The sequence below is a fragment of the Papio anubis genome, chromosome 9 (genome assembly GCF_008728515.1).
Source record: "Papio anubis isolate 15944 chromosome 9, Panubis1.0, whole genome shotgun sequence".
Taxonomy (NCBI): domain Eukaryota; kingdom Metazoa; phylum Chordata; class Mammalia; order Primates; family Cercopithecidae; genus Papio; species Papio anubis.
Genome location: NC_044984.1, coordinates 1,087,837 through 1,115,233, shown reverse-complemented (window position 1 = coordinate 1,115,233; position 27,397 = coordinate 1,087,837). Strand labels below are relative to the sequence as shown.

General features: G+C 40.9%; 1 protein-coding gene across 16 annotated transcripts in view; it reads right to left on the bottom strand.

The window, feature by feature from the left end:
* Positions 1-27,397, bottom strand: part of ERC1 (ELKS/RAB6-interacting/CAST family member 1) — a 535,673-nt gene that overhangs the window by 409,535 nt on the left and 98,741 nt on the right. For 7 of the 16 annotated variants that reach the window (XM_009217664.4, XM_017945570.3, XM_017945565.3 and 4 more), the window contains exons 4-7: positions 18,644-18,718; positions 12,627-12,782; positions 10,685-10,777; positions 6,962-7,129 (exon numbers count right to left, since the gene is read on the bottom strand). In XM_009217664.4, coding sequence (XP_009215928.2) covers positions 6,962-7,129; positions 10,685-10,777; positions 12,627-12,782; positions 18,644-18,718 — 492 coding nt within the window. Of the gene's footprint in view, positions 1-6,961; positions 7,130-10,684; positions 10,778-12,626; positions 12,783-18,643; positions 18,719-18,926; positions 19,993-24,611; positions 25,781-27,397 lie in introns of those variants that run through there. The other 9 variants (XM_009217669.4, XM_017945569.3, XM_009217668.4 and 6 more) reach the window with 4 other exon arrangements.

Sequence of the window (27,397 nt, the reverse complement as noted above, 5' to 3'; positions counted from 1 at the left end):
GCTATATATTCATTCATTCATTCATTCATTCATTCGTTCGTTTAGAGACAGAACCTTGCTCTGTCGTGCAGGGGCATGATCTTAGCTCACTGCAACCTCCACGTCCTGGGTTCAAGGAATTCTCCTGCCTCAGGCTCTCAAGTAGCTGAAACTACAGGTGCGTGCCACCATGCTGAGCTAATTTTTGTATTTTCAGTAGAGACATGGTTTCACCATGTTGGCCAGACTGGTCTCAAACTCCTGAACTCAGGTGATCTACTCACCTTGGCCTCCCACAATGCTGGGATTACAGGTGTGAGCCACTGTGCCCAGCCTGCTTTACATATTTAAATGCCATGTTGTTAGATGCATACATTGACACGATTATATTTTCTTGATCTATCAGCATATAACATTGTTCTGTGTGCCTTAAAAGATAATTTAATATTAAAATAAATCATATTTGGGAAGGCCTATTTTCCTGATGTTTTATTTTTAAATTTTTTTCTATCTGTATTTTTAACTTTGCTGTTACTTTTTGTCTCTGTTTAACTCTTGTTGATAGTATACTTCTGTATCTTTTTAGCCCAACTGAGATTTATATTTTCATTTTAATCCAAGTACTTATTTGTATGTATTGACTTTCCCATTATTTGTACTGATTTCAGCCTTCTTTGTTCACGATGTCCACATACCATCATGTTTCTTTCTCTCCCCTCCCTACTCTTTTCTATTCTCCACTGGGTAAACTGAGTTTCACTCTGATGGTTTGAAACTTATACATTCCATTTTGATTTTTCTAGTGTATTAAGAGCCATACTTACGCTTATATTTTCCTGTCAACTTCTTAAGCTTATCATTATCTACATCCTCCCGCGAACCAGACATTACCCCATCATCTCTGTAAGCAGTGCTATCTCACCAGCTGGAACTGGGGGAGTGGCTGTGGCAGGAAGCAAGCCTCCCCAATCAGAACGCCTCTGGTAGGATCATCTGCACCGTTGCTACAAGAAATGCTCTGCCCAGTTATAGAGAGGATGCTGAAAGAGGAAGGAGCACTCCAAAGCCAGTCTACCTTCACAAGCAGACTTGAATATCATGACAATGTCGCCCTGCAGCACCCAGCCCCAACCCCTACCCCATAATTCACACAATCCACCTACAACAGGAAGACAAAAACACATTCACTTGAAAAGATTCTAAGCCCTATCTCTGTTCACGGTACCTAGTTCTCCTTTATTCTGAGCAGCTATTTCAGAGATATCGATAGACATATACAGATATATTAATAGATACAGATAGGGATATAGATCATCAGCCTTTCTGTTTTATTTGCCATGGTATCCCCAGTGCTCAGAAGAGTTCTCAGCAGGTACTCCCAAAACCCCGTTGAATGAATGAAGAGATCAATCAATACATCTTTCTCTTCTCTCATAATCTCTTGTCACAAAAGATGCCTATCTCTTTCTGAGGCTGTATAATTCCATCAACCTAAATCCTTTTCTCCTCTCTACCAACATCAATTGTTTCTTCTTCTCCCCACCTTTCTTTGTGGCTAGTCCCCAACCTACCAATCAAACGAGTCGTGGTCATCTATGCATATTGTAATTCGCAAAGTCAGAAATGATGAATTCCAGTCCTAAAACTAATACCAAGTAGTTGGACAGGCCTTCAGCAGGTTGTTTATACTCTCTCTGCACAGGGAGGAATTGCAGCATTATGATCAAGAACAAAAGTTTGGGGGTTTCAATCAATCGGGCACTAGGTCATGTAACCTGAATCTCTCGAAGTTTTAGCTCCCTGTCTGTAAAATGTTATAGCAATTCTTATTTCTTGGAAGGTTACGCTAAGAATTAACTGGGAAAATGAAAGTATACAAACCCTCCATGGTACACAGAAAGCACCCAGGTTAGATACTATCATAAATATTCTTTAAATTACGGAAAGACCGGATGATCTCTAAAACTGCCCTCTCGTTCTAAGAACGTACGACTAACTCTAAGTATGCTGAAGAAGTCAGAACTCTAGCTTCAAGTGGCACGGGGCTGGGACTGCAAGCAGAGGGTGCTCGTCAAACAGCAGCATCCTAGCTCTAGTGCCTGAACATCCCAGGGCGCAGAGGGTGCTCGTCAAACAGCAGCATCCTAGCTCTAGTGCCTGAACATCCCAGGGCGCAGAGGGTGCTCGTCAAACAGCAGCATCCTAGCTCTAGTGCCTGAACATCCCAGGGCAAGGGCAGTTCCTCACCTTGTGCTAGATGCTGATCTCCCAAGCACCTCTGAAAAAGAACCACCTTCCTCTTCCTGTTACTAAGATATAGATTATATTCCTTACCTATAATAAACAGAATTCCAAAACACAATTTCCTGGAGAAGTAAGGGAAAAAAACTGGAATACTCTGAAGCAGTGAAGTCCACATTATTTTGGTTTATTGATAAAATCAGCTCTGCTCTGCACATTGGGAATTAATCCTGAAAATACATTTAATGGTAGCTCCCTAGTATAGCATCATGATTTTGGAACAAGAAAATACCTTTAATTCTTGAGAATGCTGTAACTGATATAGCAAAAGTCCCAGGGTTACTAGCGAGAGCAGCCTCAAGTGCCAATCAAAAGTGGTATGCTAACAAGCAGTTCATAAAATTCTCAATTATAAAAGCAAAACAACAATACTTATGTTGTCAAACCCATGCCATTACTATGAAGAGCAAATAAAACAATAAAGACCAAATCAAATCAAAGTGTTATAAACTGTAAGGTGTTTCAAAATTGTTTGAACCTATTGAATTCAAATTTTCCTCCGTGGCTGGGCACAGTGGCTCTTGCCTGTGATTCCTGTGCTTTGGGGGCTAAGGCGGGAGGTCTGCTTGAAGCCAGGAGTTCAAGAACATCCTGGGCAATACAGTGAGACCCCATATCTACAAAAAATACAAATTAAAAAATTAGCCAGGAGTGGTAGCCCTGCATCTATAGTCCTCGCTACTCAAGATGCTGAGGTGGGAGGATCACTTGAGCCCACAAGTTCAAGGTTATAGTGAGCTATGATCGAGGCACTGCACTACAGCCTGAATGACAAAGTGAAACCTTGTCGCAAAAAATAATAATAATAATTAATAAACTAAATGTCCCTCCAAATTCAGAAGAGAACATAATTAAACACCTGGCCAAAAAAACCTTAAGTTGTTATCATTATCTTCACTTTATAGATGAGGAAAGGGAGGCTTAAAGAAGTAATTCCTAGATGGTCACGGTGGCTCACGCCTGTAATCCCAGCACTTTGGGAGGCCGAGGAGGGCGGATCACCTGAGGTTGGGAGTTCAAGACCAGCCTGACCAACAGGGAGAACCCCCATCTCTACTAAAAATACAAAATTAGCCGGGCGTGGTGGTGCATGCCTGTAATCCCAGCTACTCGGGAGCCTGAGGCAGGAGAATCACTTGAACCCGGGAGGCAGAGTCTGCAGTGAGCCAAGATTGCGCCATTGCACTCCAGTCTGGGCAACAAGAGCAAAACTCTGTCACACACACACACACACACACACACACACACACACACACACACACACACACACACAAAGAAGTAAAGTAACTCCTCTAAGGTCACACAACTAGTAAAGGTAGAGGGCTGGGTTTCAAGCCTGTGTCTGACTCCAAAACCAACCTTTTAACCACTGTATCACTAAATCCAGACCACCTCTGTGAAAGTCATCAGATTAAAAGAGACGGTTACAAAACGGGAGCAATTCCATATATACTGTACCTTGCGAACACCAGAGGGCCTCATCCCAAGTACCCCGAATAGGAAAAAAAAACCAGGTCTTTTCACATGTAACTATTTTCCTTAAAGGATTTTTAAAACTGTTCAAACTCCAGGCTAGGCACAGTGGCTCACGCCTGTAATCCCAGCACTTTGGGAGGCAGAGGAAGGAGGACTGCTTGAGCTCAGGAGTCCTAGACCAGCCTAGGCAACACAGTGAGACTCTGTCTCTGCAAAAAAATTTTAAAAATTAGCCAGGTGTGATGGCACATGCCTGTAAGTCCTGACTACTCAGGAGGCTGAGGCAGGAGAAGCGTTTGATCCCAGGAGTTCCAGGTTGCAATGAGCTATTAATATAATCGTGCCACTGCACTCCAGCTTGGGTGACAGAGTAAGATTCTATCTCTAAAAATAAAAATGAAAGAAAAACTCCATGATCCATGTTCTTTTTTCATACATACTTAATTTAGTAATCTAAGTGTTAGATCAAAGTCTAGGATAGTTGCAGAAAAGAAGATGAAATCAGCTAAGAGCAAATTATAGAAATACATGAAAACTTTCAAAGAGCTGGTACAAACTGCCTTTTACTGGGCTCTAACACTGGCAAGTTGCGTTGGAAAAGGTGACCCTTGCCAAGTGTCACCAGAGTAATTTTTTAAGTAATGCTAATAAATAGACATATTACATTCTTAAAATCATCCCAAATTCAGAAGTAAGCTTTCACTCTTTTATCTTTTATGATGAGATGGTTCCATGTGAGCAGTTTCCCTGGTAACTTACAGAAATAATCACTGAGACTCAGCTACTCCTGCAATGGCTAAAAACTAAAAACCATTCGTGAATGACAACAAATACAATCTACTCTCCATGGTACAAGAAACCAATCACAAGCCCGTCTGGGTGAGACCTGGCTAATAAGAACATTACTTGAGAGGGGTACAAAGAGAAGCATGGATTGCCAAGGGGGAAAAGTCATTTATTAGACTGTGACAAGCTTTTAAATGTTTGCATTATCATTAGCCAACTGCCTGGTTCTCCGGTTTGCACACCTGCCACCTCCACCCAAAGCTACTACAGTAGCAAACCCGGAAGTACGCTTGACCTCTAGAACACTGGCGCCCTCTTCTGACCCTTCCGCTGTATTGCATGCACTCAAGCTACTGAAACAAAAAACTATTAATAAAGCTACTACATTTTAAAATAAAGAGTGTAATTGGATTGTTCATAACTCAAAGGACACACGCTTGAGGGGATGGATACCCCCATTCCCCATCATTTATTTTCACACTGCATGCCTGTATTAAATATCTCACATACCCCATAAATATATACACCTACTATGTACCCACAAAAAATTTTAAACATAAAGCTATAAATGAATAACTTTGCAGGTAACATTATCTAGATGATTTCATATTTATAATTCCCTGAATAAACCTAAGTTTAACTTAATAAAAGAAAAGGAAGATCATCTAAATACTATGTTCTCTTAACATCTCAACAGTATATGTATTAGTTGATTTTATTAAAAGAATTATAAAATGATAACAATGACGAATGTACAAAGACTTTACTATGTGCCGAACACTGGCAGTAAATAAACGAGTTTAATTCTAATAACAAACTTATGAGTTAAGTACTACTATTCTCTTCATCTTACAGATGTGAAAAGTGAAGTGTAATGAAGTTCAATACATTCCCAGGATCACGCAATTCGCAGTAAGTGGTAAAGATGAAGTCCAAACTCAGTAAACATGACTCTACAGCCAAAGCCTCAGCCACTACCGCATCTCATGATTTTATACCCAAAATAGCTCTGTGACGTAGAATGGAGCTGATAGCACAACAAAATGAAACATAATTAAAATAGAAAAAGTGTAAGTTAATAAGAAAAATGACAAATACATCAGCTAAAATCTCCCATTTTTAACAAAGCCCCAAACTGTACAGATAAAAATATTATAAGAAACAGTTTAGGTTCCTTCTTCCTTCTTCCTTACTCTTGTCTTCTAGGACTATGATGTTTTTATTCTTCCTTTTCTTCCTCATTCTTTTTTCCATCAAATTACGTTCTTAATTTTCTTTAAAGAAGAAAAACTAATCTACATCATATGCTTTATGTTTCTTATATAAAGCAAAACTACTTATCTACTCTTAAATTATCTATTTCACTGCGACCTTTAAAAAATATTTATATTAAGACAGTAAATCCACATGGCATCATCAACTCTTCCTCTGATCATTGAAAATAAAATAGGTAAGAATTGATCTGGGATTATTTAGCAATACATTAAATATCTATCTGAAGTCATATACCTATCTGAAGACGGTCAATACCTAACTGAAGTCATAGCCAATAGTCTAGATAATCTTCTAAGATTTCTAAAAACACTGCCTGGGCATGGTGGCTCATGCCTGTAATCCTAGCACTCTGGGAGGCCGAGGTGGGTAGATCAAGAGGTCAGGAGTTCAAGACCAGCCTGACCAATAAGGTGAAACCACGTCTCTACTAAAAATACAAAAATTAGCCAGGCATGGTGGCATGCGCCTGTAATCCCAGCTACTCAGGAGGCTAAGGCAGGAGAATCACTTGAACCCAGGAGGCAAAGGTAGCGATGAGCCGAGATCACGCCACTGCACTCCAGCCTGGGCGACAGAGTGAGACTCCATCTCAAAAAAAAAAAAAAAAGTTTCTAAAAACACTAACTTTATTTTCAAACAGGATATGAAGACACATTGTCTAATAATCTGTGGTTTAAAATTAGACTATCTAGAACTTTAACAGATTCCAGTTTCCTATATACAGTTATTCATAATATCACAACTTAAAAACACTTAAATGTACTCCAAATACAGTGTAACCAAGCTCACTGTCATTCATGACTAGAAAATTCACCAGGGGTTGAACTGAAGCTTTTAAATCAATGATTACTCTTTAACAATTATCCTTTTATTTTTAATATTGTTAGAGTATACTTTGAAGTACAGACTTGGTGAAAGTTTAAAGAATTAAAAACATAAACTGCACCCGTTTTAACTTGTTAGATCTAAGAACAACTGAAACGAGATGGTTATATTTTAGCACAGTAACTGATCAATGCTGCTGAAGAATTAATCATAACATTACTCATATTTCCCAATTCTAAACATACAAAAACAGCACAGGTAATGCTTATGAAAAGGTGCCAAGAAATCAGCTCCCCACAAACCCCCGAACTCTCTCTACCTCCGTCTGCAGGATGGCAGCCCTCTGCTCCTTGGCAGTCAAGGACTCCTTCAGCACCTCAATGTGCTGTTTACTGTCTGAGAACTGGTTTGTGAGTGTCTCCAGCTTCGTCTGCAGGGCGAGGAGTTCCGTATCCTTTCTGGACAGCTCCTGTTTCACCTGGCCAATCTAGAAAAGAAGTAACACACTTTAAGGAAAAAAGAAATCAAACACACACCTCTTATCTGGCTCTTTGACAGGTCCGAGTCACAAAATACGAAACTAAATGCAGCACGAATTGTATGACAGGTCATATTCATCTTTTTGCATCATATAATCTTGGATCTCCCCCAACCCTGCGCCAAAAAAAAAAAAAAACCTAAACTTATTCAATAGGTAAATGTCCAGTTTTCAGTTACTGTGTCTCCTAAATATTCTTTGAAACCTCTTAGAAAGGGAATGGAGGGAAAGGAATTCCAATTCAATTAGATGACTCTGAGACAGCAGTAAGCAACTGAACACCACTGTACTGATAAAACGGTTTTCATTTTTCTAGGTGAGCCCTCTTCAGAACACGATGGGTCAAATGCAGGATGAGTGTAGATATAACACAAAAGGTTTTAGAGACCTCCCAGTACTACTATTTAAAATTCAAAATCTGCTGCTACTGTGCTTATTTTTCATTGTCATCTTTTTCATTCTCAAAAGTTTGCATAAAGTTCTTACCTTAAAAAGCTACTTTTAAGGTTATACATATGTGGTTTTGTAAAATCCTATAATTTGATGTTATGTGTATTGATTAATTTCTCTCTTAACATTGAAAGTATTTTCTTTCAAACACCTTCGTTACATTCCTACTGTTTTCTAAGAATTTTTAAAATAGTTTTTTTACCCTAAATGTAAGCCATGTAAACAGAAATAACATCTGCTTTTACATTATGTCTACCGCCTAACAAGGAACTAAAAAAGATACTAATTACTGGAAGTATAAACTTGACAAGTCAGTAATTTCGGTGTCACTGATGAAACAAAAAGTTATCTTTTTATTTTTAAAACCTTGAATGTATCTAAAGTATTGTAATTGTAATAATCTTAGGTACAAGGGATAAAGCTTTTGAGAACAATTTCCCATGAAGAAATAAATTTCACATTAATTAAAATTAGACATTTGAGGAGCACCAAAAATAAATTTCCAATTTAGCCTTCTGTTTCAAAAAAGATTAAGTATTTTTCTCATACGCATAAAATCTCTTCTTAGAGATATATTCATTCAACAAATATTTCTGTATGCTTACTGTATACAAAGTACCTGAGGATACTAAAAACATCAGTGGAAGGTAATTTTAAACGGTGGCTATATTCATCCTGCAAAATAGTATGTACCCAGGAGTTACCACACACTGTAACAGCGTGGAGTCTTTTATGATATTCCTTTATCAATAAAAACAACCCATTAGTATTACTCCATTCCCTAACATACTGACTGTAACAAAAATACATCTGTTGTACGAATGAATATTTTGGGGATGTTCAAAGTGTTACCATTTTCTCAGCTAAAGAACTATGACTTAAAGATTATTCAAATTTCCAGCTACCTCCAATCATGTGATCAAAAACAAATATAAAAATCTGTTTCGTCATCATCTGCATTATTAAGTAAGCTTCAAATAATGCTATATTGACCTTAAAGACTGAGACAGAAAACATTTTAAATGAAAAGCAGGGTTTAGGTCGGGTACAGTGGCTCACGCCTGTAATCATAGCACTTGGGGAGGCCGAGGCGGGTGGATCACAAGGTCAGGAGATCAAGACCATCCTCGCCAACATGGTGAAACCCATCTCTACTAAAAATACAAAAATTAGCTGGGCGTGGTGGCGCGTGCCTGTAGTCTCAGCTACTCAGGAGGCTGAGACAGGAGAATCGCTTCAACCAGGGAGTCAGAGGTTGTAGTGAGCCGAGATCTGGCCACTGCACTCCAGCCTGGCGACAGAGCAAGACTCCGTCTCAAAAAAAAAAAAAAAAAAAAAGAAAGAAAGAAAAAGAAAAAAAAGAAAAGCAGAGTCTAGAAGCACAAATTTTCCTTAAAGACTGAGACAGGAAGATATTATAAAGGGGAAGTAAATATAATACAAAGCTTAGGAGCACAAGGCTTTGCAGACAATCACACATCAGAACTAAGTTAGCTATGTGTCCCTGAATAATTACTTTCCTAATCAGTAATAAGGAGAAATTATACCAATGCCACTGTACTGTTTATGGATTCAATAAAATAAAGTGTGAAATGTGCTTAGCCTGTTGTCTGACTCAATGCAGAAATTACTAATAGTAGCTATTTTAAAAAGGAAGTTATCGATCAACCTTCCCTCTTGACAATATATGGTTTCCATAAACCAAATTAGACCCTTTCCACCAAAATATTTCACTTTTTAATATATACTATAAAGTGGACCATAAATAGCAAATCTACCAAAGTAGCACAAGTTTGGTTTTTTAAATGCTGTATTTCAGTCTCAGCCGACAATTATTTTCCGAAGCAGTTTTTGCTGACACTTTGACAAATGTGGGCACAGCCTAGTATAGGTCAGTATAGTAAAGAAATTGTAAGCAGTATGTGGAAGAAGACTGTTTGTATAAAACCAAATCCTGCCTCTTACTAGCTGTGTTTTCCTAGGCACCATCCTGTTACCTCAGCTTCCTCGTCTATAATTTGGAGTTGATAATATGCCTAACTCAGCACGTTATAAAGAATGTTTATAGTAAGTGTGCAAGTCTTAGCTATTTTATTATTCAGTCATCCCTCAGTATCCATGGGTCCATGGGGGACTGGTTCCAACACACACCTGGGATACCAAAATTAATGAATGATGAAGTCCCTGATACAAAATGATGTAGAGTTTGCATATAACCTATGCACATCCTCCAGTATACTTTAAATCATCTCTAGATTATTTAAAATACCTAACACAATGTAAATGCTATGTAAATAGTTGTCATACTATATTGTTTAGGGAATAATGACATGGGAAAAAAGTCTGTACATGTTCAGTACAGACACAACATCCATTTTTTTACCCTGAAAATTAAAAACAGTTGGTTAAATCCACAGATGCAAAATCCACAGATATGGAGGGCCAACTGTATTTATTTTATTATTACGTTCTGAATTGAAATTTTAAGTTCATCAGAATATTGAACTAGATAGGTGTAGACACCTGACATAAGTCTCTTAGTAATTTTAATTTACTAGATAAATACTTTCTATATATCTGTCCTAAAGAAAGGAACATTTGTGGCAAAATCACTCACTGAAGACTTAAAGATAATGTCTACATAAGAAGGTAAAGCACTTTCCTCAAGAGTTTCAAATTCATAAATTCTAGGTGATGGGCCTAGAACAACTGCATATATTCTTGTACCTAGGAAGAAAAGAAGGCCACCATTTATATAAACCAACAATAAGGGGTTGAGGAAAAAACAGGCTTTGAAATACCATCCATAGAGTGATAAAAGCAACAATAGTACCAGGTATGAGGCTTCCAGAACACGTGAAGGCTCACTGCACACAAAGTGACATGTGGGTCAAGCTGGTGAACAGGAGTCAGTTAAAGAGCAGAGCAGGCTGGTTAGTGCTAGTAATGGGCAAAGCTGCCAACCACAGAGAATGAAAGGGTAAGCCACTCAGAAGCCATAGAGCTGGCAGGGTCCCACTGTGGGATCACTGCACACAAAGAGGTACATCTTACGGCAAAGACCTCAGCCTGAAGACCAGCCGCTCTCTTTTTCAGCTCCTCCCATTGAGCCTCTTTCGAACTTAGTTCCTCCTTCAGTTGTTCTACCTGTCACGACATTATTATTCTTTTTCACTTATGTGTCAACTTAGGTCTTATTATTATTTACTTTTGAGCCAGAATGGTAACTGGAAATAACAATAACTTATACAATACAATCAAATCTGTTCCCCTCATTCCCTCTTCAAAGAGCCATAGGTAGTTTCTCTAAGTTCACAGGTTTTCTTTTCCCACAGTGGACTGGAATGTGCTAATCAATAAACAAAAAACATAAACACAGAGATCATACTGCACTATGTTTTGTTCTCAAATTAGGGTGAAAAATCCAAACTCATCGAAAGTTGGATATGCGAGGCCAGGCGCAGCAGCTCACACCTGAAATCCCAGCACTTTGGGAGGACAAGGCAGGAGGATCACTTGAGGTCAGGAGTTCAAGACTCACCTGGCCATCATGGTGAAACCTGTCCCTACTAAAACTACAAAAATTAGCTGGGCATGGTGGCAGGCGCCTGTAATCCCAGCTACTCGGCAGGCTGAAGCTTGAACCTTGGAGATGGAGGTTGCAGTGAACCGAGATGATGCCACTGCACTCCAGCCTGGTCGACAAAGCATACCTCCATCTCAAAAAAAAAAAAAAAGAAAGTTGGGTATGTGAGTTTTTAATTTCTAAACCTGAAATGAAATTAGTAGAAATAATTAATAATAGAGTCTGAAGGTAGTAGAGGAACATTCTGGAGACTTACATGCCAGGTATGGGCACCATGGCAAGAAGCCAGAAACGGAAGGGGAAGTGACGATTATCACTCCTTCACACTACTGGGATGTTTCAGTTTTCATTCTGAGAACGTGGAGAATACAATTGGGAAATAAAGGGGGAAAACACTTATTTTCTGGCTAAAACTTTATAACTACAATCATAATGTTTAATTAACCCACAACAAAACTGGTAAATTGATCATTGTGATAAACTAAATCCTCCACCTTGCTGAAATAGTTTACAGAATCAAACTAAATGACTTTGGATACAAGGAAGGAACACTGTGACTGATTGCAAACACAGACTGATAGGTCTTGGTGCATCTCTCTTTGTCATATTACGCCTGAAACGCACATGGGAAGCAATAAATCTGGCAGTAAGTGGCTCTTCCCCACAGGACAGGGCAGAGAAAGGGCTTTCCTTTACAGAACTGTATTTGGAGGGGAAACGGAATGTCATTTAACCCATTTCATTAAAAAGCCTCTTAGGGCTGGGCACGGTGGCTCACGCCTGTAATCCCAGCACTTTGGGAGGCTAAGCCAGGTGGATCATGGGATCAGGAGTTCGAGACCAGCCTGGCCAACATGATGAAACCCCGTCTCTACCAAAAATAGAAAAAAAATTGGCCAGGCGTGGTGGTATGCACCTGTAATCCCAGTTACTCAGGAGGCTGAGGCAGGAGAATCACCTGAACATGGAGGCAGAGGCTGCACTGAGCTGAGATCACACCACTGCACTCTAGCCTGGGTGACAAGAGCGAAACTCCATCTCAAGCCTCTTAGGGTTTTGACTTTTTAAATAATTCACAAGAGGTAAAGAACTTGATATTTCACATACTGAGAAAAACTCATCTGGAAGTTTTTCAGAAGTACTAATACATATGAAAAGTTAAACCGTGAAAATACATATGTAGCCTCATACAGAGAATCGTCTTTATAAGTAAAAACTGCAACTATCTAAGTCAGTAATTCTGACTTTAATTCTGGAGAAGTTTCATTTGAAAGAACTGTGCTAAAAGTATTCTTCCCTTAAACCTGATAAAACAGTGTAAAATACAGTTTTATCATTGTTAGAGAAGTAAAAAATATGCATCAATTTTTCAAACCCCCTTTAAGGATCAAAAGTCTCACAGGCCATTACCTTATTTTTCATAAATTTAGAATGGCTCCGATACACTTCCATTTGCTTCATTTCTTCCTCCCGTTCCTCGGTACTCAGAGCCCCATTCGATTTCAGCATCTGAATCTCCTCTTCCAGGTCTCGGAGCCCACGCTCCATAGAGGAAATTTTGGAATCCTGAAGACAAGAGAAGATTTAGTGATTGAAGTATTTACAAAAGCCCAGAAAACCTGAATAACATGATATTTAAAGATGTTACATTTAATAAAGATAGACAAATATACAGAAAAAATGCCGTCTGGCAATTGGTGCCTTGCTTCCTTTTTTTGAGACAGAGTCTCACTCTGCAGTCCAGGCTCGAATGCAGTGGCACGATCTTAGCTCACCGCAACCTCTGCCTCCGGGTTCAAGCAGCTCTCCTGCCTCAGCCTCCCAAGTAGCTGGGATTGTAAGTGTGCACTACCACGCCCAGCTAATTTTTCTATTTTTAGTAGAGACAGGGTTTCGCCATGTTGGCCAGGCTGGTCTCAAACTCCTGACTTCATGTGATCCACCTGCCTCGGACTCCCAAAGTGGTGGGCTTAAGGGTGTGAGCCACCATGCCCGGCCAGTGCCTTCCTTCTAAAATACGTCCTTTACAGCCTTTTGAGTGGGAGGAGAAGTACTCATATCCACAGTAAGATTTTTCCTCTATGGCTGCCTCCAGTTCTGAATCCCTCAAATTAAAGTTGAAAATAATTACTAAATTACTAAAGTAAATGCAATGAAAAACTGGTTAAAATTTCTTCGCATCAGAAATTACAAATTTCTGGTGAAAAAAAATTCCAATATTAATAGTAAAGCCTTTTCTAGTTCTAATATTTTATCATTTATTTGGTGACCCCTAAAAAACATATTATGCCCCAAAGGAGGGGAAAAAAGTAAGAGAGTTTCAAAGATTTATACAGTAATGTATACAGCGATATGTGCAATAATAAAAATTACCTAACATCCCATTGCAGAAAAATGAGGGAATAATTAAGTTGTTATTTATCATGTTAGACATCCTTATTGTCTACACTTCTCCATACATTTAAAATAATTCGTAATTTTTAAAAATCACTGTCCTTATAAATCATCATCTCTACCACAAATATCACCTTCTAACAGAACATTACTTCATATTCGATTTCTTGATTTTGTTTGTCGCAGCACCCAGTTTCTCCCCAGACTACCTGACCTGTCCTGAATGACAGAAACACTCCTGCAGGGAACGAAGAGGTTTACACATCTGTAGGCGCACAGGCTTGCTCACCGAAGAAACAGAGGCCTTAAAGAGCCAAAATTAAGTGCAGCTTTATTTCACTTGGAGTTTTAGAGAAACCATTCCTTTGGAAGTTATTTTGAAATTAACTTCCTTTTCTTCTTCACCTCAATGATTTCTTGATTAAGTCTCCTTAATTCTCACAGCATGAAGATAGGAGAGATTAAGGTTTATCTTGAGAAAACTCCACCTAGCTATTTCAGGTTCAAGGGAAGGGAGAAGAGAGGATGCATTCCTCTGTCTTGCTCATCACATGACCTTTAAAAATATCACCACGAAAATTTTCTTTTATAAATTCACTCAAATTAAAATGTATCTGTTCAAAATCCATTGTACTGAATTAATACAATCAGCGTCATTCTATCCCTGAACCGGGATTTTTATTTACTCATGTGAAATGACTGACCTAGAAGAAGTCCTACTTCAATTGCACCACCTGAAAATTTACTTTTAAGACTGCTATAAGATTTCTCTGGAAATATCGGAACACAGCCCCTTAAAAAAGACTAAAATACTAGGCATAAGCATATGACTAGCCTACAGATGAAAGAAAGTGAAAGTTAAATGTAAGTTCTCCTCTGTCATTAGCCTGAGTGGTAATGAAACTGGACCAGCTGAAAGAGTGAAGTGTATCTCCAGCAGCACTGGGGCTCCACTTAAGACGATTTAGTCCCAGGTGAGAACTGAAACTGGACCAGCTGAAAGAGTGAAGTGTTTCTCCAGCAGCACTGGGGCTCCACTGAAGACAATTGAGTCCCAGGTGAGAACTCCAACTCTGCACATCACATGGCAGCCTGCACCTGCACAGAGCTTCTAGAAAGTCTCTACAAGGTCCTTAAAAAATATTATCTATCTTCTCCCCTACGCCAAACACAGACAGAGGAAGCTTTTGACAAATTAAAAAAATACATTATCTATCTTCTCCCCTACCCCAAACACAGACAGAGGAAGCTTTTGACAAATTAGCACCCTCACTACCAAATCATGTACCATAAAACCTTCTTCCCAAAAAGGGATCATGACTCCAGCTCGGAAAACCAGGAAGCAGGTACTGACTGACCAGAAAACTTACCAAGGAAATCAGGCCAGAAAATTAAGGCCTGATACGCTCAACTAGTTCTAGCACCAACCCAACTGGTACCAATGCTGGGTTTGAGGAGAGTCATTCCAACCAGGTTTCCTTGGATTCCACATCCTGGAATGTGTAATATTTAAATAAATAAATTCCTTCTCACTTTACTACTCTGTACTTCCCCTGCCCCAGCTCTTCCGTCATTGACCATCCAATCCCACTGGACTTACTGAAATCCTCTGCTCTTTGTCAAATCCCCAAATGCTCAACCTTTTTCCCATGAACTCTCTCCAGTGAAGGCCAGTAATCCCCCAACACCACAAAGGAGCAGGGGAAAGGGTTGACGTTCTCCCAGCTCCTCAAGGCTGTTTCCCTTTATGGAAAGCTCATACTCCTCTTCACCCTCCCCTCCCCATTGCTGCCATCCAGGGACTTCTCAATCACTCCTGCCCATTTTTGGAAGTCTTTTGTACCTATTTAATATCCTTCAATGCCACTCTTGCCATGATAGGGCTGCTGTGTCAGAATTCCTTGGCATATGGTACAATGATGCTATCTCTATCTCCCTTCGTCACTCGGTCCGTTTCGACGATCGGTTTATGAGTTGTACTCTAGATCCTATCAGCGCGGGAGAATATATTTCCCCAGGCCTGTTGTACCCTCACTCTGATTATTTCCTGTTCAACCTCAAGAATTCCTCTTTCCTGACTTTGACATTTTCTCCCAACCTGTCAGTCCACCTGAATTTTATTCCTTCCACATCCAGGGTACAGTCCAGGCCCAACCTCCAGACTATAATGTCTTCTTACTCAATTCATTTGCGTCCCAATCTCTGCCTTATCCATGCCAGCAACACTCACAACCTAGAGCGATTTTTAACGGTTCTTCCTGTTCCTCACGGGCGTGACGACAAACAAACAAACCTGAGGCAATTTTTGGCAGTTCACTCCTGTTCCTCCACCCGGTAACGGAAAAACAAACACAAACCTGAAACGTGCAGCGGTTCTCCTGTTCCTCCACCGGTGACGGAAAAACAAACAAACCTAGAGCAGTACAGCAGTTCCTCCCTGTTCCTCCACCGGTAACGGAAAAACAAACAAACCTAGAGCAGTGCAGCAGTTCCTCCCTGTTCCTCCACCGGTGACGGAAAAACAAACAAACCTAGAGCAGTGCAGCAGTTCCTCCCTGTTCCTCCACCGGTGACGGAAAAACAAACAAACCTAGAGCAGTGCAGCAGTTCCTCCCTGTTCCTCCACCGGTGACGGAAAAACAAACAAACAAACAAATAGCAGAGAAAGGGGAGGAGGAGAAACAGAAGAAGAGGGGCAAAGAAGGAAAGGCTGGAATGAGGGAAAATGGTGGGAGAAGGGATAAGAAGAGGAAAGAGAGGAAGAAGAGGCGAAAGAGGAGAGGGCAAAGAAAATTGCATCACCTTGAAGATGACGGGGCTCTTTTACTTCAGTCATCTTTCCTCCCTACTTTCCCAAAAGACTATTCTAGATATTCATAGTTCTCTTAAGCGCATTCCACGTTCTCAGCGACACAGCGATTTCTGTTGTGATTTCAGCATCGCATCCTCTTGACCCCACTGGGCCACCAGAATCTTTCTCCTTCTCAGCAGAATGGCTCAAGGTTCACACAACTTAAAATGCATCCAATGCCACCAAGTACTACTACTACTTGTCCTCATTCTGTCAAAAGGTGGTTAAACAAATAATTTTGTGAACACAGGTACATTCGTGTGTTTTATTCTTAGGTGTTAACAGGGATCAGGAAATAACATGACAGATAAACTTGTGGTGAATGTGAAAAAGGTAAACCATGCAACTGAACCATTCTAAAGACCCTTTACAAGATTATACTCAAGACTACTAATTAACTACAAAGAACCCAGGAACCCAGAACCCACTAATTTGGAATTTGGTAAATCCTTTCCCCACCGAGAATAATGATGTATACAATATAAAGTTTTAAGAGGAAATCATCCAAATTAAGATAACAGTTCCCATAACTACTTCAGAAGTATCTATTTACAAAAAATTATTTATACACCATTAACTGTTCTTGTCATATCAACAAATATTAAATGAAGGCCCACAATGCAAAATACAGGATTGAGCTTTCCAGAGGATATGAAGAACTAGTTGTGGGGGGGAGGTCCCTAACTACACAAGCTTTTATGAGAAAGAAGATTGTTAACAAAAATAACAGCAGCAGCAGCTAGTATAGGTTGAATGTTTACTATGCGCTAGGTCCCGTTCAAAGTGTTTTTACATGTTTTAACTAAACCTCAAAACGACCCACTGGATGAGTACTATTACTATCACCATTTGTTGATAAAGAAACTGAGGCATACGTGATTTGCTCTGTATCTTACAGTTGGTTAAGTGAAGCGAGATTTTGAATCCGGGGAGTTTAACTTAGAAAGCAAGCTCTTAATTACTACACTGAACAGCCTAAAGATTTCTAAATATTCCTTAACTTAAGGCAGAGGTTTTCAAAGGATGGTCTGTGGGACCCTCAGGGTACCCTCAACCATTGCACAAAGTATGCATGATCAAAACTATTTTCATAATAACACCATGACGTCACTTGACCTTTCCACTGTCTGCGCTAAAGATATAAAGCAACGATGGGTAAAATTGCTGGTGCCTTAGCACAAATCAAGGCAATGCATCAAACCATACTTGTAGTCATTATTTGTCACATCAAGTACTTGCAGGAAAAAACTGAAAAATAAGACATAAAATTTTTAAAAGACCACTTCACCTAAGACTGTCCTTGAAGAAGCAGTAAAAAGTATTACTTTTAATAAATCTCGGCCGGGCACAGTGGCTCATGCCTGTAATCCCAGCACTTTGGGAGGCCAAGGCAGGCGGATCACGAGGTCAGGAGATCAAGACCATCCTGGCTAACACGGTGAAACCCCATCTCTACTAAAAATACAAAAAATTAGCCAGGCGAGGTGGCGGGCACCTTATTCCCAGCTACTTGGGAGGCTGAGGCAGGAGAATGGCGTGAACTCGGGAGGCGGAGCTTGCAGAAAGCCAAGATCGCGCCACTGCACTCCAGTCTGGGTGACAGAGTAAGACTCCGTCTCAAAAAAAAAAAAAAAAAAGAAAATAAAAAAAATAAATCTCAACTCTGGAGTACACATACTTTTAATATACTGTGTGTGAGAAAACGGTATGAAGCTGCGCACTGAAATACGATGGTTGTCCCTAAGCACAGTACTTGTGTGTTGCTTTGAGTTGTAAGCTGAATTCAGTATTTTCTTCACGGAACACCGTTTTTACCTGAAAGAACAACTGACAAGCTATGGTTACCCAGCTTTGGTATTCGGTAGACATTTTCTTTTAAAATGAAGGAAGTGAGTCTGTCAGTTTAAGAGAATAAAGGGGTCCTGAGACCAAGATATTTGCGAATAGCTGATTTAAAGAAATTCTGTTCCACTCTTTTTGGTCCAATTTGAATTATGGTCTACAAGTAAAAGGAAAAAAATTTGAAATTCTTTTAGGATATCATTGACATTGATTCTCACTCTCAATCTCCAAATAAGTAAAATACTATTATATGCCATTTCCTAACACTCACGCATGGAAGTTTTTGATCACTTAAAAGTATAAAGTGATTCATAAGATTCTTTACTAGATTCTCACTTACCTTCATCTCAATAACAGTTTGCAGAGCTTTTGTTTTGGCAGAATCAGGAGCGTTCTCAAACCTGCGATGCATCTCCTGTGGAAAAAAGGCAAGAAGAGATTCAGTGTCCTCCTGCTCGCTCTCATTTTTTTCAGAGAGGCGCAAGAGCCGATGTATGCAAAAGATCACTACAGCCTCATGAGACACGGACCCCTTCAGTGTTACCAACCCTTCCCCGTGAACCAGGGAATCCACAGACTGCATTCAGGTTCACTCACCCGTGCAGGCATAGGAGGATCCCTACCTCTGAACACCCAGTTACTTAAAATCAGTCACACAGACGCCAGCTACCACAACAGTTCAAACTACTGTTTCACATCCTCAGGTGGTGTGTCAGTCAGTCTTCCACATGACCCCGAGACACGTAATCGGAATTCCAAACGATCCAAAAAGGGGATGAGAAATGCTCCCTTTTAAAAGGAGAAATAATAGACACCATCACAATCAGTCTGCACTGCTGACTGCAGCTATGGAAAGCAATCTGTGTTGACAACGTCCTTTCCACGGCATCCACCCCCAGAATAACCACCACCTGGTTCCCTGCGGTGACGATCTCTCTCGAGTGGTGCTACAGTTAGGAAGAAAAAGATGACACTGTGGAACAAGTTTCCTAAGTAGGTCAGGTTCAGAAAATGTCAGAAAAACAGAGTGTTGTTTTTTTTTTTTAACCCAAATTTTACTGAGTTCAGGATAGAAAAGGAAGGAAGGGATATATCAGAGTCTTCCAGGTTACCGAACCACCTCAGTGATTTTCTTGTCAGACTCTGTGAATGTCTCTAAATAAATCAGTCAGTACTTCCCAGTACCCTGGGGACAGGCTCTTGGGAATCCAGGGAATCCAGAGATGAACGCTTTATGCTACCTCTCTCCCTACTTCCAGCTTTCACTATCTGCCTAGTTATCCCACATTCATGTCCAATAAACATTTCAAACTCTACGTGCTCAAAACTCAACTCCTGGCCAAGTGTGATGGCTCACACCTGTAATCCCAGCACTCTGGGAGGCAGGAGGGTCCCTTTGGGCCAGGAGTTCGAGACCAGCCTGGGCAACATGGCAAGACGTCATCTCCACACCTGATGGTGCCCCCAAACCTGCTCCATCCTTCCTGTTACTCAGGCCAAAAGCCTATGAGTCTTCGTAATGCCTTCCTCTCGCTCTCAAGCCGCGGTCAGGAAATCCAGTTACCTCTAGCTTTAAAACATACCCAAAATCCAGCACTTCTTGCCGTCTCCACTGCCAACACCTGGAATGAACCACTAAACAAAAATACACCTTTTAATCCATGACAGCCTTCTAACTGAGCGCCCCTTATCTTCTACAGTGTATTCTTTTTTTTTTTTTTTTTTTTTTTTGAGGCGGAGTCTCACTCTGTCGCCCAGGCTGGAGTGCAGTGGCCGGATCTCAGCTCACTGCAAGCTCCGCCTCCTGGGTTTACGCCATTCTCCTGCCTCAGCCTCCCGAGTAGCTGGGACTACAGGCGCCCGCCACCTCGCCCGGCTAGTTTTTTGTATGGAACACTTGAAGTGACCCTTTCGAACACAAAGTTGTCCTTGTCGGTCCTCTGCTGAACACCCTGCCATAGCTCCCCATTCAGCTCAAAGTAGAGCCAAAGTCCTCTCAGTAGCCTGCAAGGCCTCGTCTCTTCTCATCCCTCCCTGGGTCACCATATGCTTTAGCCCCCGGGACTCCCTGCTACTCCTCAAATATGCTAAGCATGCTCCTGATCCTTAAGGCCTTTGCACAAGCTGCTAGGGGAAGACTTCACTTCCTTCCAGTCTTGGCTCAAATGGCTTTTTCGTATTAGTATTAGGTTTAGTTGTTCTCTCGTTATGCAAGAAAATGTCCATATATTTTAGAGATGCATATTAAAGTCTGCAGAGGAAAACGACACCATGCGAGGGATTGGCTTTAAAATCTTTGGTAAAGAAAGGAGGAAAAAGAAAAAAGGATACAGGAAGGAAGTGTGGCCAAATTTTCAAAACTGGTGTATCTGAGTGATTAGTATGGGGAGATTCATTATACAGTTCTTACTGCTTTTGTGTAGGCTTGAAAACAAAATGAATGTTCAATGTTTTCAGTATAATTCACACCTTATTTTAAAATGTAACATAGCCAAAAAAGAACGCACGTGTCCTTTCCCCCTTTACTTGCTCTGCTTTTTCCTGTACACAGCACTTGCCCTCTAACATATTTTATGACTTATTGATTATATTTACTTACTATTCTCTACGAGAATGTACGCTCCACAAAGGCTAAGATCTTTGTTTCATTCATTCGCTGATGGATCCAAAGCACCTACAACAGCAGCTGCCACTCTGGTAAGTGCTTAACAGACATTTAGGGCATGAATACTGAATGAATGAAACGGCTCCCAAACGTTCGAGAATTAGCTAGAAAGGAAATATTTCAATCCCTTCCTACTCCTGTGCTGAATTTTGCGCACCTCCTGTTTCTCATACAGCATGCTACACAGCTTACATAGCTCATCAGCACTTACCACACTGTTAGCAATAATTTTTCTTCTCTAACATACCATACTGGGAACTCTTTAAGGATAGAAACTGTCTTCTGTATTCCTTAGGCACTGTCTGATATGTAAGCAGTCATTAAAAATTACTTCTCCTCCCTATCTGTTCCTCTTTTGTTAGATGAAGGAATGAATGACGAATGAATGATCAGCCAGTTTCTATCCTCACCTCTCTGCTGAACCACATACTCTAAAATAGCAAATAAAAAACCTCCTTGTTTCTAAACCTAATAGCTATTGTCAGTTCACCTTCTTTGCAAACTCTAGCTGGTACCGGGGAAAAAAAAAAAAAAATTAACCACAGAGTTAAAGAAGGAACATCTTTAAATTTTTCAAGTGGCTTCCATTAAAGAATTATCCTAGCTCTAAATTCTTATTCTCCCTCTTTTCCTTTCCTACCTGCAGACATTTTCTAAATTCCTGTCCTCGGAACATCTGGATTCTATAGCCTGAATCCAAAGCCTTCACTAATCCACAGAGCAACTTTATGTGAATTTTTAAAAAAGGAACCTTCTTGGGTAGACGCGACATCACCACGAAGCACAGGCTGAATTTTAGGGGAAGCTCTTGTTTGTGAACAACCCACACAAATAACCATCCAAAAGAGCCCTTCCCTAATCCTGTGGTTTCAACTATTACCTTTTCACGTATACCCCACAAAATCTATTTCATCTATTTATCTTGCACTGTGGCAGGCATCCATCACTCTTCCCTGCCGTGTGATAGCTGACCTCCTTAGTCTGTGTGGGAACTCCACATTTTAAGGCAGAGTCTACCTCCCACAACAGAAACTGAAAATGCCACATACTTGCTGCCCAGCCTTTCTTGTAATTAAAGCCCAGCTACGTGACCTAATCACCTCAATCAGACTCATTCATCACGTACTTTAAAACAGACTCTTGTGACATGAAGAAGCCGGGATGTGAATATTTACAGACAATTCCAGCAATGGGTGGCAGAGGCAGCAGCCCCCTCAGGCTTCCGGACACACCAACAGCGGGGGCTCCAGCAGAGGTGAGCAGTGTTAGTGATGACAGCGTAACACACTAACATGCCTGTGCCACGCAGCACTGTCATCACTGAACCAACAGAGGAGGAGGATTGATTCGAGGCATTATTCTTGTCTACATAACTTCTGAGCCCGGTTCTAGTCCTCCCAGAGGCTCTGGGACCTATGTATTTATCCCATTGGTGCACTCCAGGAACAATGCTTTGGAGATATAATAATGAGAAATAACATATTTGGTGTGTTTTATCATGGAAGCTTTAATAGGAAAAATAGAGTTTAATCAAATAATCATCGGCATAATTCATCAGGGTCACTGACGACCTCCACGTTGCTGCCACCACGATGTATCCTTAGTCCCTGTGCCTGATCTATCAGCGGCGTTTTACACAACCGCTCAGTCCCTCTTCCTTATTCTACTCTCTTCCCTTGGCTTTCAAGATATGGCACTCTAAGCTTTTCCTCCTATCTTACTGGGTTTTTTTCTTCCCAACTCCTCAGGAGTGTCCCAAGCGTCCGTTCTTTGTAGTCTTCTCTTCTCCACCTACACTCATTCCCTTGGTATTCACCGTTCAGTATCATGCACATACTGAAAACTCCCAAGTGTTTACTTCCTACTGAAATCCACACTTGTATGTACCTTTGCTGTACTGGCATATCGACTATCTGCCCCACTGTTAACACATCAACAAGTGACCTCCTGGCCTTCCCCTCTCAACTTGCTTCACTCATTGTGCCTTGATTCATGGTGTGCATCCAGCCAGTTGTTCAAGCCAAAACCATAGGAGTCTCTTTTTTTCTTGCGCCTATATCCAACTCATCAGGAAATCCTGCTCTTCCCATTTTCAAAATATATCCTGAAAATTACCACCTCCACTGTCACACTGCCACCATTATCTTTTGCCTGGATTACACCAACAGTCTCCCAAATCTATCTCACCATTCAAAATAGAGTATCCAGAGTGATCTTTTTAAAACAGAAGTCAAAACATGCTTGCAATTATCAAAAGCTTCTCGTTTTACTCACAGTAAAAGTCACAGTCCTTATGCTGACCTAGAAGGCTCTACATGATCTGGCCCTGTTACCTCTCTGGCCTCATCTCTTATACTCCTCTCTCTCATCCAGTTGGCTCCAGCCAGACTCACCTCTTTGCTTTTCCTCAACATGTCAGTCACCCTCTTGACTTAAGGCCTTTGCACTCACTGCTCCCTTTGACAGGCTCTCTCCTTCCCTTAACTGTTGAAGTCTGTTCAAAAGTCAAAGTCTCGGCTGGGCACAGTGGTGCACGCCTGTAATCCCAGCACTTTGGGAGGCTGAGGCGGGTGGATCATGAGGTCAGGAGTTCGAGATCAGCCTGGCCAACACGGTAAAACCTTATCTCTACTAAAAATACAAAAAAATTAGCTGGGCCTGGTGGTGCACACCTGTAATCCCAGCTACTGGGGAGGCTGAGGCTGAGGCAGGAGAATGGCTTGAACCTAGGAGGTGGAGGTTGCAATGAGCCAAGATGGTGCCACTGCAGTCCGGCCTCGGTGACAGAGCAAGACTGTCTAAAAAAAAAAAAAGTCAAAGTCTCAAGCAGGCTCATTCTTTTTACTCCATTTTAAATTATGATTTGACTCTAATATACACTCCCAATCTCCCTAACCAAGATCTACTTTTTTCTTGGTATTTGTAACTGTTTATTAGCATATTCCTTTTTTATATTTACTGTTTGTCTCTCCTATCCCAGGGATTTTTCTTTTTTATTCTCTGATGTATATGAGCACCCAGAACAATACATAGTGCAATGATAGTACTCAAATATTTGTCAAATGAAGAAAATAATTTTTAAGTAACTGTATAATATGTAAAAAGTGTTATAATGAAAATATCCACAATACTATAAAAGAGTAATCAGGAGATCCTGACGTAGTCTTGGGATCTTGTAAAGTTTCCTAAGGAACACCTGAGAGCTGGAGGATGAACAGGAGTTAGAGTGGGCAAAGTACAACCATAAAAAGGGAGGGAAAGATGATCTCACAAGTATGTTTTCGGCAAACCAAAATGCAGAGAATGACACGCGGGAGTTAAGCATCTGAAATTGCCCTGCACACTGCCCACACACCACTGCCCACACACCACTGGAAAGCCTTTGTGAACTCCAAGGTGTTCAAACACCCACCCTGAAGCCCGCCGGTCCACACCGAAGCCCGCCGGTCCACACCGAAGCCCGCCGGTCCACCCTGAAGCCCGCCGGTCCACCCTGAAGTCCGCCGGTCCACACCAAAGCCCGCCGGTCCACACCGAAACCCGCTGGTCCACACCTGCTGTCTCTTCCTCCTCCTCTCCCTCTCCCATTCACTTTTTAATTTAATTAATTTTAAAATATTTCAGACATACAAGATCCCTTTACCTCATAAAAGCAGCCTAATCTGGCTTCTTTCTCTACCCCTCCATTGAAACAACTCATCAAGACCACCAACAAATTCTACGTTACCAACTCGAACGAACACATTTCTGTCCTCTTCTTCCTGGAACTCTCAGAAGCACCCAAAGCAACCGCCCAACCGCTCCTAGACACTTTTCTCTTCACTATTATGACATCACACTCTCCTGTTTTTAGTTCTTTCTCTCCAATTACACTTTCTCTGTTTCCGTCACAGGTTCATCCTTCTAAATTAGACCTCCAGGTCTAAATTAGACCAGTGACCAGGTGATCAGTTCTAACCTTTTTCTCTTTTCCATCTAAACTCTCTAATCTACTACATGGTTTAAAATACAATAGAAATGCTGATGAATTTCTAGGCCTGCCCTCTGCTCTGATTTCAGGACTCATACATCCAACTGCCCACTTGGCATCTCTAGTTAGATGTCTAATAGGCAACTCACACTTATTTTATCCAAAAAAAATTCTTGATTTCCTCTTCAATCTCACCCATCATCTGGTGACTCTGATGAGAGACGAGTCTTCTCTGTCTCTTTAAATGGCACTGCCATTCCAGTGGCTCAAGCCAAACACCAGAGCTCTCCTTTTACTCCTCCCGATCTTCACGTCCCACAACCAAGTCAACAGCAGGTCCTAATTGTTCTAGTGCGAAAGTATTTCTTGAGTCTAACCATTTCACCCCATTTCCAGTCTAGCTTGCAACAGCCTCTAGTTAGCTTTTTTCCACCTCCTTTGTCTATTTTCAAGAGAGCACCAGGGTGATCTTGATAATACATGCACAAATCATGGCAGTAATCTGTTTTAAATCTTTCAATAAATTTACCATTATACTTCTCACTTTGACCATCATGTGAGACTGGCCCTCCTGTCGTAAACTATTATAAAATTAAACAAGATGCATGAAATAACTGTTTTCAGACCCTGGATAACAAGCAGTACAGGACAATGATCCTTGAGAGAAAATGAACAAGGTGATGGCCCAGATATGTCTAGTATGTGACGTAGGGAGGGGAAGCTCAAACGAAGAACAGTAGTCTTGCAAAGCTCCCAAGACAGTTGAATGAGTAAGGTTCCCATTAATCTGTGAAAATCTGCAGAGCAAAACACCAGAGGTCTGGGCACCATGGCTCATGCCTGTAATCCTAGCACTTTGGGAGGCCAAGGTGGGCAGATCACTTGAGGTCAGGAGTTCAAGACCAGCCTGGCAAACAGGCAAAACCCTGTCTCTACCAAAAATACAAAAGTGAGCTGAGCACAGTGGTGGGCACTGCAATCCCGGCTACTTGGGAGGCTGAGGAGGGATAATTGCTTGAACCTGCGGGGCAGAGGCTGCAGTGAGCCGAGATCGTGACACTGCACTCCAGCCCGGGCAACAGAGTGAGACTCTGTTTCAAAAAAAAAAAAAAAATTAAAAACAAAACACAGAGAAGGAAGCTCACCAGAAAAGCTGCAGTGTCCCACCTGACAAAGGTCCCCTTGAGTCTTTGGCCAAACACTAAGGCGTGCATGTACAGGGCAAGCCTCCACAAGGTAAAATCAAGAGCTACTGGGGAAAGAGCAACTATCGGAGAGCCATGAGTTGAGCAACTGCCTGAACTCTCATAGGGCTGGGAAAAATTCAAGTTCCAAATAGTGGGAAGAACAGCAGAGGCATTTAGTAGAGACACTAAAAAGTCAAGCCTTAGAGTAGTGCTAATGTAGCCTAGAGAACAGGCTATTCTAAACCAGCCCTAACAGAGTTTAAAAGCAAGTCTTGAAAGGATCAAGTTAATCCCCAAGTAAATTAACTCTTGCTAGACAAAACAACCCTTCATTAAGGAAGATACCAAAATCCAGATACTCATTCACCTTGTGTCCATAATGTCCATCATACAACACATTCTATACACACAAAGCAGGCAAAAGGGCCTATAACCAGGAATCCAGTCATTCCCCGGAAACCAACACGGATGTTACAGAGATGACGGAATCCAGTCACTCCCCTGAAATCAACACGGATGTTACAGAGATGACGGAATTGTCATTCCAGCCAATAAGCCAAGAAATGCTCGAACTGCATGAGAGAAAAAAGGAGGAATTAAGGGCAACTCTGTAGTTAACAGATTTGAAGCATCTTTTTGAAACACAGACAAAACAAAGCCATAATTCTTAGGGATGATACCTGGGAATATTAATTTAACATATAACACAATATAACAATACCATAATATTAAGGAGTAGATGTGATAAATACAGTAAAAAGCAAAGGCATGATAACCACAAAATCCAGAATACCGGTCACTTTTAGAGGAGACGGAGAGTTTGGACCGGGCTGTTTCACCCACGGGGCTTCTGGGCGGATGTGGAAGTTCTGTTTCTAGGTGGTGGTTATGAGGGTGCTAACTTTATAATTTACACTTATCGATACGCCTGTTTTACTCTATTTTCTACATGTATTCTATATTGTATCCAAAAAAAGTTTTTAAAATCTCTTAAAATTATTTGTGTTCTTCCATCCCAACACCTAACACATTAATTAGTTTAGGCCATAATAATCTCTGGCCTGCCTTAAAACGACAAACTCGTCGGCCTCCTCCCAGTTTACAGTTTGTCCACATGGAATCTGTTCTGCACACTACAAGCTGATCGATTGGGCACACAGTAGATATTTAATAGTATTTGTTCAATCAATGAGTGTCAAACTTTAAACTGTCTGAGTAAAAATAAAATGAACTCTGCTAACTGTAAACAATCTTCATCTATTAACAAAATTT